The sequence below is a fragment of the Coregonus lavaretus genome, assembly GCF_964263955.1.
Source record: "Coregonus lavaretus genome assembly, contig: HAP1_SCAFFOLD_6859, whole genome shotgun sequence".
Lineage (NCBI taxonomy): Eukaryota > Metazoa > Chordata > Actinopteri > Salmoniformes > Salmonidae > Coregonus > Coregonus lavaretus.
The window spans coordinates 12,501-30,228 of NW_028158222.1; the positions used below are offsets into that span (position 1 = coordinate 12,501).

Genomic DNA, 17,728 nt, shown 5'->3' on the forward strand with positions numbered 1-17,728 from the left:
ACGTTCAATCAATCAACCAATCAGGCTATCCGATAATCAATCAGTGTCTGTGTGTGTGCGCCGCAGGTTTGAATCTGTCTCGAAGCGCGCGCGCTTACCTGTGAACTTCATAATCTTCACCTCTAGATGGTGACAGAAGATGCTAATGCTAAGGAAGTGTCTCCACAGGGGACCATAGGATCTCTATGGCAGTGACCATAGATGGTAATGCTAAGGAAGTGCTTACCTGTGTTTTCTGTGGAACTTCATAATCTTGTGGTCCAGATATTCCTGGTTAGGAACGTACTGTTTCACCTCTAGATGGTGACAGTCCAAATCTTCCTCGTAGTCCCCCAGCTCTGCTGCAGAACACACACACACACATAGGCATACGTACAAACACACACACACATGCACACACACACACATCAAATAAGTAAGTAATTTCAGGTAGGGTGCTTGAGGAGTGAGTCACTGCTATCATCTAAGTCCCGTAATCACGCCGGCTTAAACATTAGCCTGAGCCAGAGCTGGGTTTATTTATCCACCCCTCTTCGGAGGACAAAAATAACTTTGTTTTTATAACTATTTTTTTGTTGTTACATGTACATTCTACATATATTTTACATACATGTTTTCAGTCTTATAGATCTCAGCCCATCTCACCTTTCCCTGTAAAGCACCCTCTTATGATTTACAGTAATCCCTCGTTTATCGCGGGGGTTACGTTCCGAAAATGACCCGCGATAAGTGAAATCCGCGAAATAGAAAACTTTTTTTTTTTTACAATTAGCAACTATTACATGTATACAAATACAGTGACTCACGTGTAGGCCGTTTCACTGCTCTTCAGACTGGGCCGCTGCATCCTGACTGCGCTCTGCAGTGTTCTCTTCTTCTGAAGCCCGCGGTGCAGGTGTGTTTGTTCGGGAGAAGAACATAGTGATAGGCAGCTGTTGTCGCTCTTTTTTCTTCTTTGCAAAAAGATCCTTGTACACCGACATGCCACCATCGATTACGTTGGAGAACTGTAATGAACGGCTCATCAAAGGGTCCCATTCCTCAGCTACTCGCTTAAGTTCAGTGGCCATTCGCACCATGGTTGCTAAGCGACCAAGCGTTAGTCCTTCCTCCTCATCTCTCGTGTCCTCTTCTCCCTCTTCTCTTTCATCGTCGCTTTGTGGCTTTGTCATTTACCTTCCCTTAGCATGTCCAGAAGTTTAACTTTATCTGAGATAGGTAGCATCTTCCGCCGTTTGGGCCCATCCGCAGGTGCTTTTGTCGGTCCAGGCCGTTTCGTCGACATTATGGGTTTAGGAGATGTTAGAAATTACAAGATAATTTGGCCAACTTAATGTAAATTTGCCAAGCTGTTTTATGTACGTACACATAACTGCACGAGACGACAAAATGATAGCACAATTCGTAGCATGTTTTGATACAAGAAGCGGGAGTGAGTTTTTAGCGAATCAGAATGCAGAGCACAATGCACCAAAAAAAAAAAAATGCATTATGAAAATCCGCGAAATAGCGAATCCGCGATAAGTGAACCGCGAAGTGGCGAGGGATCACTGTATAATGTTCCATATATTTTTGTGCTGTAATGTTTCACAAATTCTGAACCTTTCTAATCGCATAGTATCCACAGATTGTAAATTAAAGATGAATATTTTCACTAAGATTATTATTATATTGCTGATTGATTGACTTTCCAAATCTCCCAACAGTGCTATCTATGTAGGGTTAGTTTTAGGTAAATGTTGTGATTTTTTTTTAACCATTCCTAAACCTGTGACCAGAAACAAGCTACATATGGGCAATGCCAGAATATATGATCTAATGATTCTGTCTCTTCACAGTAAAATCTACAGAGTTGAGATGGTTGTATGCCCCATATACATCGTTCTGTTGGTGGCAAGAATGTTGTATAATAATTGAAATTGAAAAACTAAGTTTTGAATCAAGCGTTGTTTTGTGTATCAGTTCATAAACCACGTGCCATGGAATCGGCACATCTGAAATCTCTTTAGCTAGAGCAGTGAGACAAAGGCAGATCCCGAAAAACGGTTCTTCTCACAAAAACGCCTGTCAAGTCTGAAAGTTTGAGACCTCTATTTCAAAGGAAACTCATTAAAGATGAGGTGTGGCCAATTAGTGGGCGCGGCCAACACACCTGAACGAGACAGAGGAGAGAGAGAGTTTTGTTGACGCTGAGAAAGGAACGTATATGTTTTTAAACGTTACCAATTTTCTCTTGTGGTTTTTATGGAAAGTTTTCTTAATGTTCTGAGAAAATTACTTTAATATAGAACCGTGAGGAAACCTGCAGAAAACGTTATCCTGAAGTACTGAAATTCCCACAGAAGAAAGTTGAATGCAAAATAACCATGGGACGACCAGGCTCTCACCAAGCTGTAAGAAACATATGGTTCTCAGAACGTTATGCGCTAGCTGGGTTCTTTCCCAAGTCACAGTGGGAGGACCACACAACATATCATTGCATGACTCCACGTTTATGTCGATATGATGGTTATTATATCAATATTTGCTCATAAATGCGTTTCCACTGCCATTTCTCACATAATAAATGTCAAGGACACAAAAAAGATTCCACCTCGTCTATCGTATTTTGTTTTGTCGACATTTGGAATGTTTAGCGACAGATTTGCTGTTTTCCATCAGGCCTGTCGGGACATGTTTTATCAGGCCTGTCGGGACATGTTTTATCCGACATGTACTTTACTTGCAGAAAGGTTTTGGATGGAAACCTGGTCAGTGACTAGTTGGACATTCATTTCCCACCGAGAAAACAATTTCTGTACTTACAAACATTCTTATCAATTATTTTTTATCAGGTTTGTGCTGATTTTATTTTATTTTTTAAACATTTGTCAATAAAACTCATGAATGAAACTGTTTATGTCAAATAGTTGTTTGCTCTACTTGTAGCCCTGGTTGTCCTGAAAAGACAATGGTAAAACACTTCATTTTGAGGCCAAATATAAGGGCTGGACATGCAGATAAATGAAACTAGTGAAAAAAAAATGCTGATTTTTGCTGGGGGTCCCTGGACTGATCAGGTTTAAAGTCCTGGAGAAAGGGAATGGCCGGGTCCTATTCATTATTGCACACCATAGCAACACTTTGAATACGACCCAGTGTAACAGAATCGACTTGACTCACACTGCAGTATATGGGACACCAGCAGGGCGGCGCTGTTGTCATTACAGGTCAGACTGCCTGTAGAGAGGTCCTGCTTTATCTGGAGAGCAAACAGATACCTGGAACAGAGGAGAGAGGGAAGTTTACACACACACACACACACACACACACACACACACACACACAAACAAAGCGCTGTACCCGAGGAACAAAGCGCTGTACCCGAGGATCAGAAGATGTAGATTGTATGACTTTCTTGTATTATATGTTTGCAACAAGATATTCCATGACAACAAGATGGAACCATCCTGAACCTCTTCCCTGACAACAAGATGGAACCATCCTGAACCTCTTCCCTGACAACAAGATGGAACCATCCTGAACCTCTTCCCTGACAACAAGATGGAACCATCCTGAACCTCTTCCCTGACAACAAGATGGAACCACCCTGAACCTCTTCCCTGACAACAAGATGGAACCATCCTGAACCTCTTCCCTGACAACAAGATGGAACCATCCTGAACCTCTTCCCTGACAACAAGATGGAACCATCCTGAACCTCTTCCCTGACAACAAGATGGAACCATCCTGAACCTCTCCCCTGACAACAAGATGGAACCACCCTGAACCTCTTCCCTGACAACAAGATGGAACCATCCTGAACCTCTTCCCTGACAACAAGATGGAACCATCCTGAACCTCTTCCCTGACAACAAGATGGAACCATCCTGAACCTCTTCCCTGACAACAAGATGGAACCATCCTGAACCTCTTCCCTGACAACAAGATGGAACCATCCTGAACCTCTTCCCTGACAACAAGATGGAACCATCCTGAACCTCTTCCCTGACAACAAGATGGAACCATCCTGAACCTCTTCCCTGACAACAAGATGGAACCATCCTGAACCTCTTCCCTGACAACAAGATGGAACCATCCTGAACCTCTTCCCTGACAACAAGATGGAACCATCCTGAACCTCTTCCCTGACAACAAGATGGAACCATCCTGAACCTCTTCCCTGACAACAAGATGGAACCACCCTGAACCTCTTCCCTGACAACAAGATGGAACCATCCTGAACCTCTTCCCTGACAACAAGATGGAACCATCCTGAACCTCTTCCCTGACAACAAGATGGAACCATCCTGAACCTCTTCCCTGACAACAAGATGGAACCATCCTGAACCTCTCCCCTGACAACAAGATGGAACCACCCTGAACCTCTTCCCTGACAACAAGATGGAACCATCCTGAACCTCTTCCCTGACAACAAGATGGAACCATCCTGAACCTCTTCCCTGACAACAAGATGGAACCATCCTGAACCTCTTCCCTGACAACAAGATGGAACCATCCTGAACCTCTTCCCTGACAACAAGATGGAACCATCCTGAACCTCTTCCCTGACAACAAGATGGAACCATCCTGAACCTCTTCCCTGACAACAAGATGGAACCATCCTGAACCTCTTCCCTGACAACAAGATGGAACCATCCTGAACCTCTTCCCTGACAACAAGATGGAACCATCCTGAACCTCTTCCCTGACAACAAGATGGAACCATCCTGAACCTCTTCCCTGACAACAAGATGGAACCACCCTGAACCTCTTCCCTGACAACAAGATGGAACCATCCTGAACCTCTTCCCTTACAACAAGATGGAACCACCCTGAACCTCTTCCCTGACAACAAGATGGAACCATCCTGAACCTCTTCCCTGACAACAAGATGGAACCATCCTGAACCTCTTCCCTGACAACAAGATGGAACCATCCTGAACCTCTTCCCTTACAACAAGATGGAACCATCCTGAACCTCTTCCCTGACAACAAGATGGAACCATCCTGAACCTGTTCCCTGACAACAAGATGGAACCATCCTGAACCTGTTCCCTTACAACAAGATGGAACCATCCTGAACCTGTTCCCTTACAACAAGATGGAACCATGTGATCCTGAACCTGTTCCCTCACAACAAGATGGAACCATGTGATCCTGAACCTGTTCCCTCACAACAAATGGAACCATGTGATCCTGAACCTGATCCCTCACAACAAGATGGAACCATTTGTGATCCTGAACCTGTTCCCTCACAACAAATGGAACCATGTGATCCTGAACCTGTTCCCTCACAACAAGATGGAACCATTTGTGATCCTGAACCTGTTCCCTCACAACAAATGGAACCATGTGATCCTGAACCTGTTCCCTCACAACAAGATGGAACCATTTGTGATCCTGAACCTGTTCCCTCACAACAAATGGAACCATGTGATCCTGAACCTGTTCCCTCACAACAAGATGGAACCATTTGTGATCCTGAACCTGTTCCCTCACTGCAGGTGTCACTGATTGACAATGTGGAGAAACACGATCACCGACGATGGCCGTAGTGAGAGACCCTCTACTGACGTATCTGGGGAAGGCATGTGACACACACACACAAACACACCTAAGCACACCTGGGCAGGTAAAACACACACACACACACACACAAACAAACATACCTGGTGAGTCCTCTCTGCAGCTGGCCGGGGTCTGGAGGGAAGAACTTGACGATGAATCTGAAGAACAGATCACTGGTGTCTGAGAGAGAGAGGGGGGGAGGGAGAGAGAGGGAGGGAGGGATTAAGAGAGAAGGGGGGGGGACATGGAAGGGAGAGAGAGATGAGTTAACCATATAGAAAGAGCAGATGTATTCTCACACACAATCACATAAATAAATACACAAACTTACTCTTGATCTGTTTGGCTAGAGGCTTCAGCAGTTCCAGCCACACCTGGAATAAAATACAAACAAAAATAAAACCACACTTTAATTTAATTGAACTCCAGTATTATTTAACATACTCACGAGTACTTCCCCTCTGTCTAGTAGGTTTACATAGCTTCCAGTGTGATGTCTATAACTTACATACAGTTGAAGTTGGAAGTTTACATACACCATAGCCAAATACATTTAAACTCAGTTTTTCACAATTCCTGCCATTTAATCCAAGTAAAAATTCCCTGTCTTAGGTCAGTTAGGATCACCACTTTATTTTAAGAATGTGAAATGTCAGAATAATAGTAGAGAGAATGATTTATTTAAGCTTTTATTTCTTTAATCACATTCCCAGTGGGTCAGAAGTTTACATACAGTGAGGGAAAAAAGTATTTGATCCCCTGCTGATTTTGTACGTGTGCCCACTGACAAAGACATGATCAGTCTATAATTTTAATGGTAGGTTTATTTGAACAGTGAGAGACAGAATAACAACAACAAAAAATCCAGAAAAACGCATGTCAAAAATGTTATAAATTGATTTGCATTTTAATGAGGGAAATAAGTATTTGACCTCTCTGCAAAACATGACTTAGTACTTGGTGGCAAAACCCTTGTTGGCAATCACAGAGGTCAGACGTTTCTTGTAGTTGGCCACAAGGTTTGCACACATCTCAGGAGGGATTTTGTTTCACTCCTCTTTGCAGATCTTCTCCAAGTCATTAAGGTTTCGAGGCTGACGTTTGGCAACTCGAACCTTCAGCTCCCTCCACAGATTTTTTATGGGATTAAGGTCTGGAGACTGGCTAGGCCACTCCAGGACCTTAATGTGCTTCTTCTTGAGCCACTCCTTTGTTGCCTTGGCCGTGTGTTTTGGGTCATTGTCATGTTGGAATACCCATCCACGACCCATTTTCAATGCCCTGGCTGAGGGAAGGAGGTTCTCACCCAAGATTTGACGGTACATGGCCCTGTCCATCGTCCCTTTGATGCGGTGAAGTTGTCCTGTCCCCTTAGCAGAAAAACACCCCCAAAGCATAATGTTTCCACCTCCATGTTTGACGGTGGGGATGGTGTTCTTGGGGTCATAGGCAGCATTCCTCCTCCTCCAAACACGGCGAGTTGAGTTGATGCCAAAGAGCTCGATTTTGGTCTCATCTGACCACAACACTTTCACCCAGTTCTCCTCTGAATCATTCAGATGTTCATTGGCAAACTTCAGACGGCCCTGTATATGTGCTTTCTTGAGCAGGGGGACCATGCGGGCGCTGCAGGATTTCAGTCCTTCACGGCGCAGTGTGTTACCAATTGTTTTCTTGGTGACTATGGTCCCAGCTGCCTTGAGATCATTGACAAGATCTTCCCGTGTAGTTCTGGGCTGATTCCTCACCGTTCTCATGATCATTGCAACTCCACGAGGTGAGATCTTGCATGGAGCCCCAGGCCGAGGGAGATTGACAGTTCTGTTGTGTTTCTTCCATTTGCGAATAATCGCACCAACTGTTGTCACCTTCTCACCAAGCTGCTTGGCGATGGTCTTGTAGCCCATTCCAGCCTTGTGTAGGTCTACAATCTTGTCCCTGACATCCTTGGAGAGCTCTTTGGTCTTGGCCATGGTGGAGAGTTTGGAATCTGATTGATTGATTGCTTCTGTGGACAGGGGTCTTTTATACAGGTAACAAACTGAGATTAGGTGCACTCCCTTTAAGAGTGTGCTCCTAATCTCAGCTCGTTACCTGTATAAAAGACACCTGGGAGCCAGAAATCTTTCTGATTGAGAGGGGGTCAAATACTTATTTCCCTCATTAAAATGCAAATCAATTTATAACATTTTTGACATGCGTTTTTCTGGATTTTTTTGTTGTTATTCTGTCTCTCACTGTTCAAATAAACCTACCATTAAAATTATAGACTGATCATTTCTTTGTCAGTGGGAAAACGTACAAAATCAGCAGGGGATCAAATACTTTTTTCCCTCACTGTACACTCAATGTCACGGAATCTGCCGAGGCTGTTCCTCCTCCTTGCTCGGGCAGGTTTCGGCGGTCGTCGTCCCCGGAGTACTAGCTGCCACCGTTGTATGTTTCTATGTTCGTTTGCTTTTGTCTGATTGTTGTACACCTGTGGTTAGTTAGCGTTGATTAGGTGTCCTATAAGTTCTCGTTTTGTTAGTCATGTGTTGTGTGTTATTGAGCGTCCTGTCTTCGTGTCGGTATTGGTTTTCCCTCCTTGTGTGTTAGGAGTGGTTTTCGCACTTTGTGTGCGCTTATGTATTTTTCCTGTTTGTTTACGCCTGTGTGCGTATCGCTCGTCTCCGGGCACTTTTGCTCGTATTTAATCACTAAAGACTGTTGTACGAAGCTTCTGTGTCCTGCGCCTGATTCCCGCACCTTCCACATACAGCACACCTTGACACTCAATTAGTATTTGGTAGCATTGCCTTTAAATTGTTTAACTTGGGTCAAACGTTTCGGGTAGCCTTCCACAAGCTTCCCAAAATAAGTTGGGTGAATTTTGGCCCATTCCTCCTGACAGAGCTGGTATAACTGAGTCAGGTTTGTAGGCCTCCTTGCTCGCACAAGCTTTTTCAGTTCTGCCCACAAATGTTCTATAGGATTGAGGTCAGGGCTTTGTGGTGGCCACTCCAATACCTTGACTTTGTTGTCCTTAAGCCATTTTGCCACAACTTTGGAAGTATGCTTGGGGTCATTGTCCATTTGGAAGACCCATTTGCGACCAAGCTTTACCTTCCTGACTGATGTCTTGAGATGTTGCTTCAATATATCCACATCATTTTCCTTCCTCATGATGCCATCTATTTTGTGAAGTGCACCAGTCCCTCCTGCAGCAAAGCACCCCTACAGCATGATGCTGCCACCCCTGTGCTTCACGGTTGGGATGGTGTTCTTCGGCTTGCAAGCAGCCCCCCTTTTCCTCCAAACATACCGTTGGTCATTATGTCCAAACAGTTCTATTTTTGTTTCATCAGACCTAAGGACATTTCTCCAAAAGTACGATCTTTGTCCCTATGTGCAGTTGCAAACCGTAGTCTGGCTTTTTTATGGCGGTTTTGGAGCAGTGGCTTCTTCCTTGCTGAGCGGCCTTTCAGGTTATGTCGATATAGGACTTGTTTTACTGTGGATATAAATAATTTTGTACCTGTTTCCTCCAGCATCTTCACAAGGTCCTTTGCGAAAAGTGCACCAAAGTACGTTCATCTCTAGGAGACAGAACGCGTCTCCTTCCTGAGCGGTATGATGGCTGCGTGGTCCCATGGTGTTTATACTTGCGTACTATTGTTTGTACAGATGAACGTGGTACCTTCAGGCATTTGGAAATTGCTCCCAAGGATGAACCAGACCTGTGGAGGTCTACACATTTTTTTTAATGAGGTCTTGGCTGATTTCTTTTGATTTTCCCATTATGTCAACCAAAGAGGCACTGAGTTTGAAGGTAGGCCTTGAAATACATCCACAGGTACACCTCCAATTGACTCAAATTATGTCAATTAGCCTACCAGAAGCTTCTAAAGCCATGACATCATTTTCTGGAATTGTCCAAGCTGTTTAAAGGAACAGTCAACTTAGTGTATGTAAACTTTTGACCCACTGGAATTGTGATATAGTGAATTATTGTCACGATCGTCGTTAGATGAAGCGGACCAAGGCGCAGCGTGATATGCGTACATTCTTTTATTGCAGTACACAACACGAACCAAAACAACAAAACAAACGATACGTGAAGTCCTGGGTTGAACACAAACCTTCCGGAACAAGATCCCACAAAATAACAGTGCCAAACAGGCTGCCTAAGTATGGTCCCCAATCAGAGACAACAAGCTACAGCTGCCTCTGATTGGGAACCACCCTGGCCAACATAGATATACACGAACTAGCACACAAACCTAGAAAACTAAACAATAGAAAATCCACACCCTGGCTCAACATTTAATAGTCCCCAGAGCCAGGGCGTGACAGTACCCCCCCCCCCCCAAAGGCGCGGACTGCGACCGCGCCAACCAAACACAAGAGGGTAGGGGCGGGGTGGGCATTCCGCCTCGGCGGCGGATCCGGCTCCGGGAGTGACCACCCCTCTATCTCTACCCCCCCGTAGCGCCCCTGGTCTGGACCGGCCCCGCTGGCCGGAGCTGGACTGAACACCGGTGGAGCGGCTGGCTCTGGCTCCGGCGTGGAGCAGCTGACCGGTGCCGGACCAGGCACCGGTGGAACAGACACGGACCATGCCGGACTGACGACGCGCACCACTGGCTTGGTGCGGGGAGCAGGAACGGGCCGGACCGGGCTGACGACGCGCACCACTGGCTTGGTGCGGGGAGCAGGAACGGGCCGGACCAGGCTGACGACGCGCACCACTGGCTTGGTGCGGGGAGCAGGAACGGACCGGACCGGGCTGACGACACGCACCATTGGCTTGGTGCGGGGAGCAGGAACAGGCCGGACCGGGCTGACGAAGCGCACCATTGGCTTTGTGCGGGGAGCAGGCACGGGCCGGACCGGGCTGGCGACGCGCACCACTGGCTTGGTGCGGGGAGCAGGAACGGGCCGGACCGGGCTGACGACGCGCACCACTGGCTTGGTGCGAGGAGCAGGAACGGGCCGGACCGGGCTGACGACGCGCACCACTGGCTTGGTGCGGGGAGCAGGAACAGGCCGGACCGGGCTGGCAACGCGCACCACAGGCTTAGTGCGGGGAGCAGGAACGGGCCTGACCGTACTGGGAACACACACCACTGGCCTTGTGCGGGAATCAGGAACGGGCCGGACCGGACTGGTGACACACACCACTTGCTTGGTGCGAGGAGCGGGACTGGGTTTCCTCATAAACCTCCGCTCCCTCTGCTGCCTACTCAGTTCCTCTCGCCGTGCCTCCACACTCTCCTTCTCCCTCGTGACCAGTGGCCCCCGTAACCTAGCGGCCTCCTCTGCTAACCGGCTGAACCGCTCTATCGCGGCCTCCTGCTGCCTCGTCGTCCACGGCTTGAGCCCCCCCCCTAAAACATTTTTGGGCTTGTCCCTCACCCGAGCTCATGGCCTCCATCCCTCTTGCCAGACTCTCACTCATCTCCTCCCAGGTCCATCCTCTCTCCTCGTCACGCTGCTTGATCCAGTCGAGGTGGGATCTTCTGTCACGATCGTCGTAAGATGAAGCGGACCAAGGCGCAGCGTGATATGCGTACATTCTTTTATTGCAGTACACAACACGAACCAAAACAACAAAACAAACGATACATGAAGTCCTGGGTTGAACACAAACCTTCCGGAACAAGATCCCACAAAATAACAGTGCCAAACAGGCTACCTAAGTATGGGCCCCAATCAGAGACAACAAGCTGCCTCTGATTGGGAACCACCCTGGCCAACATAGATATACACGAACTAGCACACAAACCTAGAAAACTAAACAATAGAAAATCCACACCCTGGCTCAACATTTAATAGTCCCCAGAGCCAGGGCGTGACAATTATAAGTGAAATAATCTGTCTGTAAACAATTATTGGAAAAATTACTTGTGTCATGCACAAAGTAGATGTCCTAACCGACTTGCCAAAACTATAGTTTGTTAACAAGACATTTGTGGAATGGTTGAAAAACTAGTTTTAATGACTCCAACCTAAGTGTATGTAAACTTCCGACTTCAACTGTAGCTTCCAGTGTGATGTCTATAACTTACATAGCTTCCAGTGTGATGTCTATAACTTACATAGCTTCCAGTGTGATGTCTATAACTTACATAGCTTCCAGTGTTGTCGTGCTCTAGATGAAGTAACTTGCTTTAACTTTATATCTGAAGCATGGTAACACAGTGCAGTGCATGCACACCTCAAACTGCAAGACAAATCCTTTACGTATCCCCTTGACCTTCAATCTCAAGAGTGATACTGATTGGCTGTTAAACAAAAAGGAGTTATGGATATTCATTAAAGGTGTATAGCTCCATATATAACAACCCCCCCCCCCCCCCCCTCTTAGCTAGAGTGGAAACATGTGTTTTTAACTGCTGTAGAGTCAAAGGTAGCTGGTGCTCAAGTTTCAATTACAGTACCAGGCTTTACCACTGACTCACTCAAGCACATAGTTCTGTAACCTCCCTGGTAGTTTAGTGCACCTGCCTGCTCTGGTGCACTGACTGGTGTGAGTCTCTATGACAGAGGGTTCCGGTGCACTGACTGGTGTGAGTCTCTATGACAGAGGGTTCCGGTGCACTGACTGGTGTGAGTCTCTATGACAGAGGGTTCCGGTGCACTGACTGGTGTGAGTCTCTATGACAGAGGGTTCCGGCGCACTGACTGGTGTGAGTCTCTATGACAGAGGGTTCCGGTGCACTGACTGGTGTGAGTCTCTATGACAGAGGGTTCCGGTGCACTGACTGGTGTGAGTCTCTATGACAGAGGGTTCCGGCGCACTGACTGGTGTGAGTCTCTATGACAGAGGGTTCCGGTGCACTGACTGGTGTGAGTCTCTATGACAGAGGGTTCCGGTGCACTGACTGGTGTGAGTCTCTATGACAGAGGGTTTCAATTACAGTACCTGGCTTTACCACTGACTCACTCAAGCACATAGTTCTGTAGCTGCCAGTGTGATATCTATACTGAACAAAATATAAACGCAACATGCAACAATTTCAATGATGTTACTGAGTTACAGTTCATATGAGGAAATCAGTCGATTGAAATAAATAAATTAGGCCCTAATCTATGGATTTCACATGACTGGGGATACAGATAAGCATCTGTTGGTCACAGATTTCTTTAAAAAAAAAAACAGTCAATATCTGGTGTGACCACCATTTGACTCATGCAGTGTGACACATCTCCTTCGCATAGAGTTGATCAGGCTGTTGATTGAGGCCTTTGTAATGTTGTCCCACTCCTCTTCAATGGCTGTGCGAAGTTGCTGGATATTGGCAGGAACTGGAACACGCTGTCATACATGTCGATCCAGAGCATCCCAAACATGCTCAATGGGTGACATGTCTAGTGAGTATGCAGGCCAGCTTCCAGGAATTGTGTACAGATCCTTGCGACATGGGGCCGTACATTATCATGCTGAAACATGAGGTGATGGCGGCGGATGAATGGCACTACAATGGGCCTCAGTATCTCGTCACGGTATCTCTGTGCATTCAAACTGCCATCAATAAAATGCAATTGTGTTCGTTGTCCGTAGCTTATGCCTGCCCATACCATAATCCCACTGCCACCATGGGGCACTCTGTTCACAACATTTACATTAGCAAACCGCTCGCCCACACAACGCCATACATGTGGTCTGTGGTTATGAGGCCGGTTGGGACGTACTGCCAAATTCTCTAAAACAACGTTGGCGGCGGCTTATGGTAGAGAAATTAACATTCAATTCTCTGGCAACAGCTCCGGTGGACATTCCTGTAGTCAGCATGCCAATTGCACGCTCCCTCAAAACTGGAGACATCTGTGACATTGTGTTGTGTGACAAAACTGCACATTTTAGAGTGGCCTTTTATTGTCTCCAGCACAAGGTGCACCTGTGTAATGATCATGCTGTTTAAAAAGCTTCTTGATATATGCCACACCTGTCAGGTGGATGGATTAAGAAATTGGAGAAATGCTCACTAACAGGGATGTAAACACATTTGTGCAACAAATTTGAGAGAAATAAGGTATTTGTGCGTATATTCAGTTTATATTTGTGTTCAGTATATAACTTACATAGCTGCCAGTGTGATGTCTGAACTCCAATCCAAAGTATTCTTTCTCCAGCAGCTTGAGGTGACCACACACCTTGTTGAAGAAGTCACATCCAATGATCCTTTGCTGTGGGGTGGCAGGACAGACAGGAAGAAACATGGGACAGGCAGGAGAAGAAGAAGAAGAAGAAGAAGAAGAAGAAGAAGAAGAAGAAGAAGAAGAAGAAGAAGAAGAAGAAGAAGAAGAAGAAGAAGAAGAAGAAGAAGAAGAAGAAGAAGAAGAAGAAGAAGAAGAAGAAGAAGAATGGGACAGACAGGAAGAAGAAGGAACAACTGGAGGTTACACCTGAAAAGGTGGACATATTTTAATTTGTTTATCCTGTATTTAACCAGGGAAGTCACATTGAGTTGGACATCTCTTTTGAGTTGGGGCTGGCTGGGGTAAGAGTAATGCTTAGGGTTAGTTGTAAAAATCTAATTTGACGTTTTAAAGGTATAGCATGCTACTTCTGTCCTCTAGCATGTCCAGATAGTGACGACTGGCTCATTGAAAGAGCTGACCATTGTGCTGAAACTGCTCGGAAAGGCATTGACGGACCGTGCTGAAACGTCTCAAAAGGGCAAAGTGCCGTTGTTGCGTAGGCTACTTGAGATGTGGCGTAGCCTAGTAAAGACCTTTAAATATATGATGCCAACAACTATCCTATCTGGGATCTAAAAAATAAATACAAACAAATAAAGACTATGTTAAAAGCTGATCTAGCCTTTTTTTAAAAGAAGGGGGAAAAACGTTAAGCTAGTGCATTCTACAATTCACTTTCATTCTACATATTGATTCTACAGTTTCATTTCATTCTACATATTAATTCTACAATTTCATTTCATTTTACATATTCATTCCACAATTTCATTTCATTCTACATATTCAATCTACAATTTCATTTCATTCTACAATTTCATTTCATTCTACATATTAATTCTACAATTTCATTTCATTCTACATATTGATTCTACAATTTCATTCCATTCTACATATTCAATCTACAATTTCATTTCATTCTACATATTCATTTCACAATTTCATTTCATTCTACATATTCATTCTACAATTTACTTTCATTCTACATATTAATTCTACAATTTCATTCCATTCTACATATTCAATCTACAATTTCATTTCATTCTACATATTCATTCTACAATTTCATTTCATTTTACATATTCATTCCACAATTTCATTTCATTCTACATATTCAATCTACAATTTCATTTCATTCTACAATTTCATTTCATTCTACATATTAATTCTACAATTTCATTTCATTCTACATATTGATTCTACAATTTCATTCCATTCTACATATTCAATCTACAATTTCATTTCATTCTACATATTCATTTCACAATTTCATTTCATTCTACATATTCATTCTACAATTTACTTTCATTCTACATATTAATTCTACAATTTCATTCCATTCTACATATTCAATCTACAATTTCATTTCATTCTACATATTCATTCTACAATTTCATTTCATTCTACATATTCATTTCACAATTTCATTTCATTCTACATATTCATTCTACAATTTACTTTCATTCTACATATTCAATCTACAATTTCATTTCATTCTACAGTTTCATTTCATTCTACATATTAATTCTACAATTTATTTTCATTCTACATATTAATTCTACAATTTAATTTCACTCTACATATTCATTCTACAATTTCATTTCATTCTACAAATCTATTCTACAATTTAAGTTAACTTTTCCCATTTAGCCTATAGGCTACCCTCCTCCATTCAGCCTATAGGCTACCCTCCTCCATTTAGCCTATAGGCTACCCTCCTCCATTTAGCCTATAGGCTACCCTCCTCCATTCAGCCTATAGGCTACCCTCCTCCATTTAGCCTATAGGCTACCCTCCTCCATTTAGCCTATAGGCTACCCTCCTCCATTCAGCCTATAGGCTACCCTCCTCCATTTAGCCTATAGGCTACCCTCCTCCATTTAGCCTATAGGCTACCCTCCTCCATTTAGCCTATAGGCTACCCTCCTCCATTCAGCCTATAGGCTACCCTCCTCCATTTAGCCTATAGGCTACCCTCCTCCATTTAGCCTATAGGCTACCCTCCTCCATTCAGCCTATAGGCTACCCTCCTCCATTTAGCCTATAGGCTACCCTCCTCCATTCAGCCTATAGGCTACCCTCCTCCATTTAGCCTATAGGCTACCCATGCCATGCAGATAATAGTTAGGTCTCTATATCTGTTTTGGCGCACTATTTTGGGATCCATTCCCCAACTGTTTAGGGGAGTCTAGGTTCTGTCAAGAGCTTTTCCCTTCCCGTTATCTCTCTGACTCACTCTGCCTTTAATCACCGGTGCCGCTAACGGAGGAGATGAGATGGGCGTGTGCGTGTGCGTGAGTCTTTTTCCCAGCGCTGTGACACTGCCGAACCCGGTGTTTAGGCCTGCTGACTGACACGACGGGGGAGCGCGTGTATCCTCTCATTACCGTGGCATTACCGGACGTCGAGGCGGGAGGAGAATCGTCCCATAACCGGTCATCAACAACGTTTAACGTCCGCCCTCAGGGCATTTTTAACAACTAGGCTATCAAACTACCGATTAGAGTCATCAATTGACCAGCAAGAGAGAGAGAGAGAGAGTGAGAGATAGATAGATAGATAGATAGATAGATAGATAGATAGATAGATAGATAGATAGATAGATAGATAGATAGATAGATAGATAGATAGATAGATAGATAGATAGATAGATAGATAGATAGATAGATAGATAGATAGATAGATAGATAGATAGATAGATAGATAGATAGATAGATAGATAGATAGATAGATAGATAGATAGATAGATAGATAGATAGATAGATAGATAGATAGATAGATAGATAGATAGATAGATAGATAGATAGATAGATAGATAGATAGATAGATAGATAGATAGATAGATGGTGCTGAACACACAAACTCTTATCTCTAGTCTATACACACTTAGAATAAATGGTTCCCAGGTAGAACTGTTTTGGATTCCATCTAGAACCATCTGTGTAAAGGGTTATTCTACATGGAACTCAAAAGGGTTCTGCCTGGAACCAAAAATGATTTTTCAAAGGGTTCTCCTATGGGGACAGCCGAAGAGACAACCTGGTCTCAGAGCATTTCGTATTATTCTGTATGACACTCCATTTAGTGTGATATGTTACGTTGCGTATGGTATGTATACATTTTTGGATGTCCATCAACCATTTCGTATGATATGTTATGGATTACAATTAGTATTATATGTTACGAATTGGAAAACGTCCAATATGTTACGAATTTTCAAAACATTATGTTACTAATTTGTAAAACGTACAATATGTTACAAATATTCATAAAAACTTACAATATGTTACGGATTTGCTAAACGTATGATATGCTACGAATTCTAGCTAGATGGCTAATGTTAGCTAGCTCACTAACGTTAGCTAGGCCAGGGGTTAGGGTTAGGGGTTAGGGTTAACGATCTGGCCTTAATGGCCATGTACTCTTATAATCTCCACCCGGCACAGCCAAAAGAGGACTGGCCACCCCTCAGAGCCTGGTTCCTCTCTAGGTTTCTGCCTTTCTAGGGAGTTTTTCCTAGCCACCGTGCTTCTACATCTGCATTGCTTGCTGTTTGGGGTTTTAGGCTGGGTTTCTGTATAAGCACATTGTGACATCTGCTGATGTAAAAGGGGCTTTATAAATACATGTGATTTGATTTAAGGTTAAGTTTAGGAGAAGGTTAAAAGGTTAAGGTTAGGTGAAGGGTTAGCTAAAAGGGTTAATGGCGTTAGGGTAAAGGGTTAGCTAACATGCTAAGTAGTTGCAAAGTAGCTAAAAAGTACTAAGTAGTTGAAAAGTTGCTAATTAGCTAAAATGCTAAAGTTGTCCGTGATGAGATTCAAACTCACAACCTTTGGGTTGCTAGACGTTGGCGTTGTCCACCCTACTTTAGTTTTTGCCTTAAGTGACCATCTGTCTTATGTAACCGTACCAAACGTAACATATCACACTAAATGGGGTGTCTCGGGGGCTTTATCCGGACAAAATAATACGAAATGCTCTGAGACCAGGT

General features: G+C 44.1%; 1 protein-coding gene across 1 annotated transcript in view; it reads right to left on the minus strand.

Annotated features, from left to right (window-relative positions):
* LOC311124267 (FERM domain-containing protein 7-like) overlaps positions 1 to 13,722 on the minus strand; it is a gene marked incomplete at both ends in the record, with an annotated part of 21,199 nt that extends 7,477 nt beyond the window's left edge. The window contains 5 exons of the mRNA XM_084198437.1: positions 227 to 341; positions 3,163 to 3,260; positions 5,652 to 5,730; positions 5,882 to 5,924; positions 13,618 to 13,722. Of these exons, the coding sequence (XP_084054563.1) occupies positions 227 to 341; positions 3,163 to 3,260; positions 5,652 to 5,730; positions 5,882 to 5,924; positions 13,618 to 13,722 (440 nt within the window). The remainder of the gene's footprint in view (positions 1 to 226; positions 342 to 3,162; positions 3,261 to 5,651; positions 5,731 to 5,881; positions 5,925 to 13,617) is intronic.
* Between the last annotated feature and the right edge of the window lie 4,006 nt (positions 13,723 to 17,728).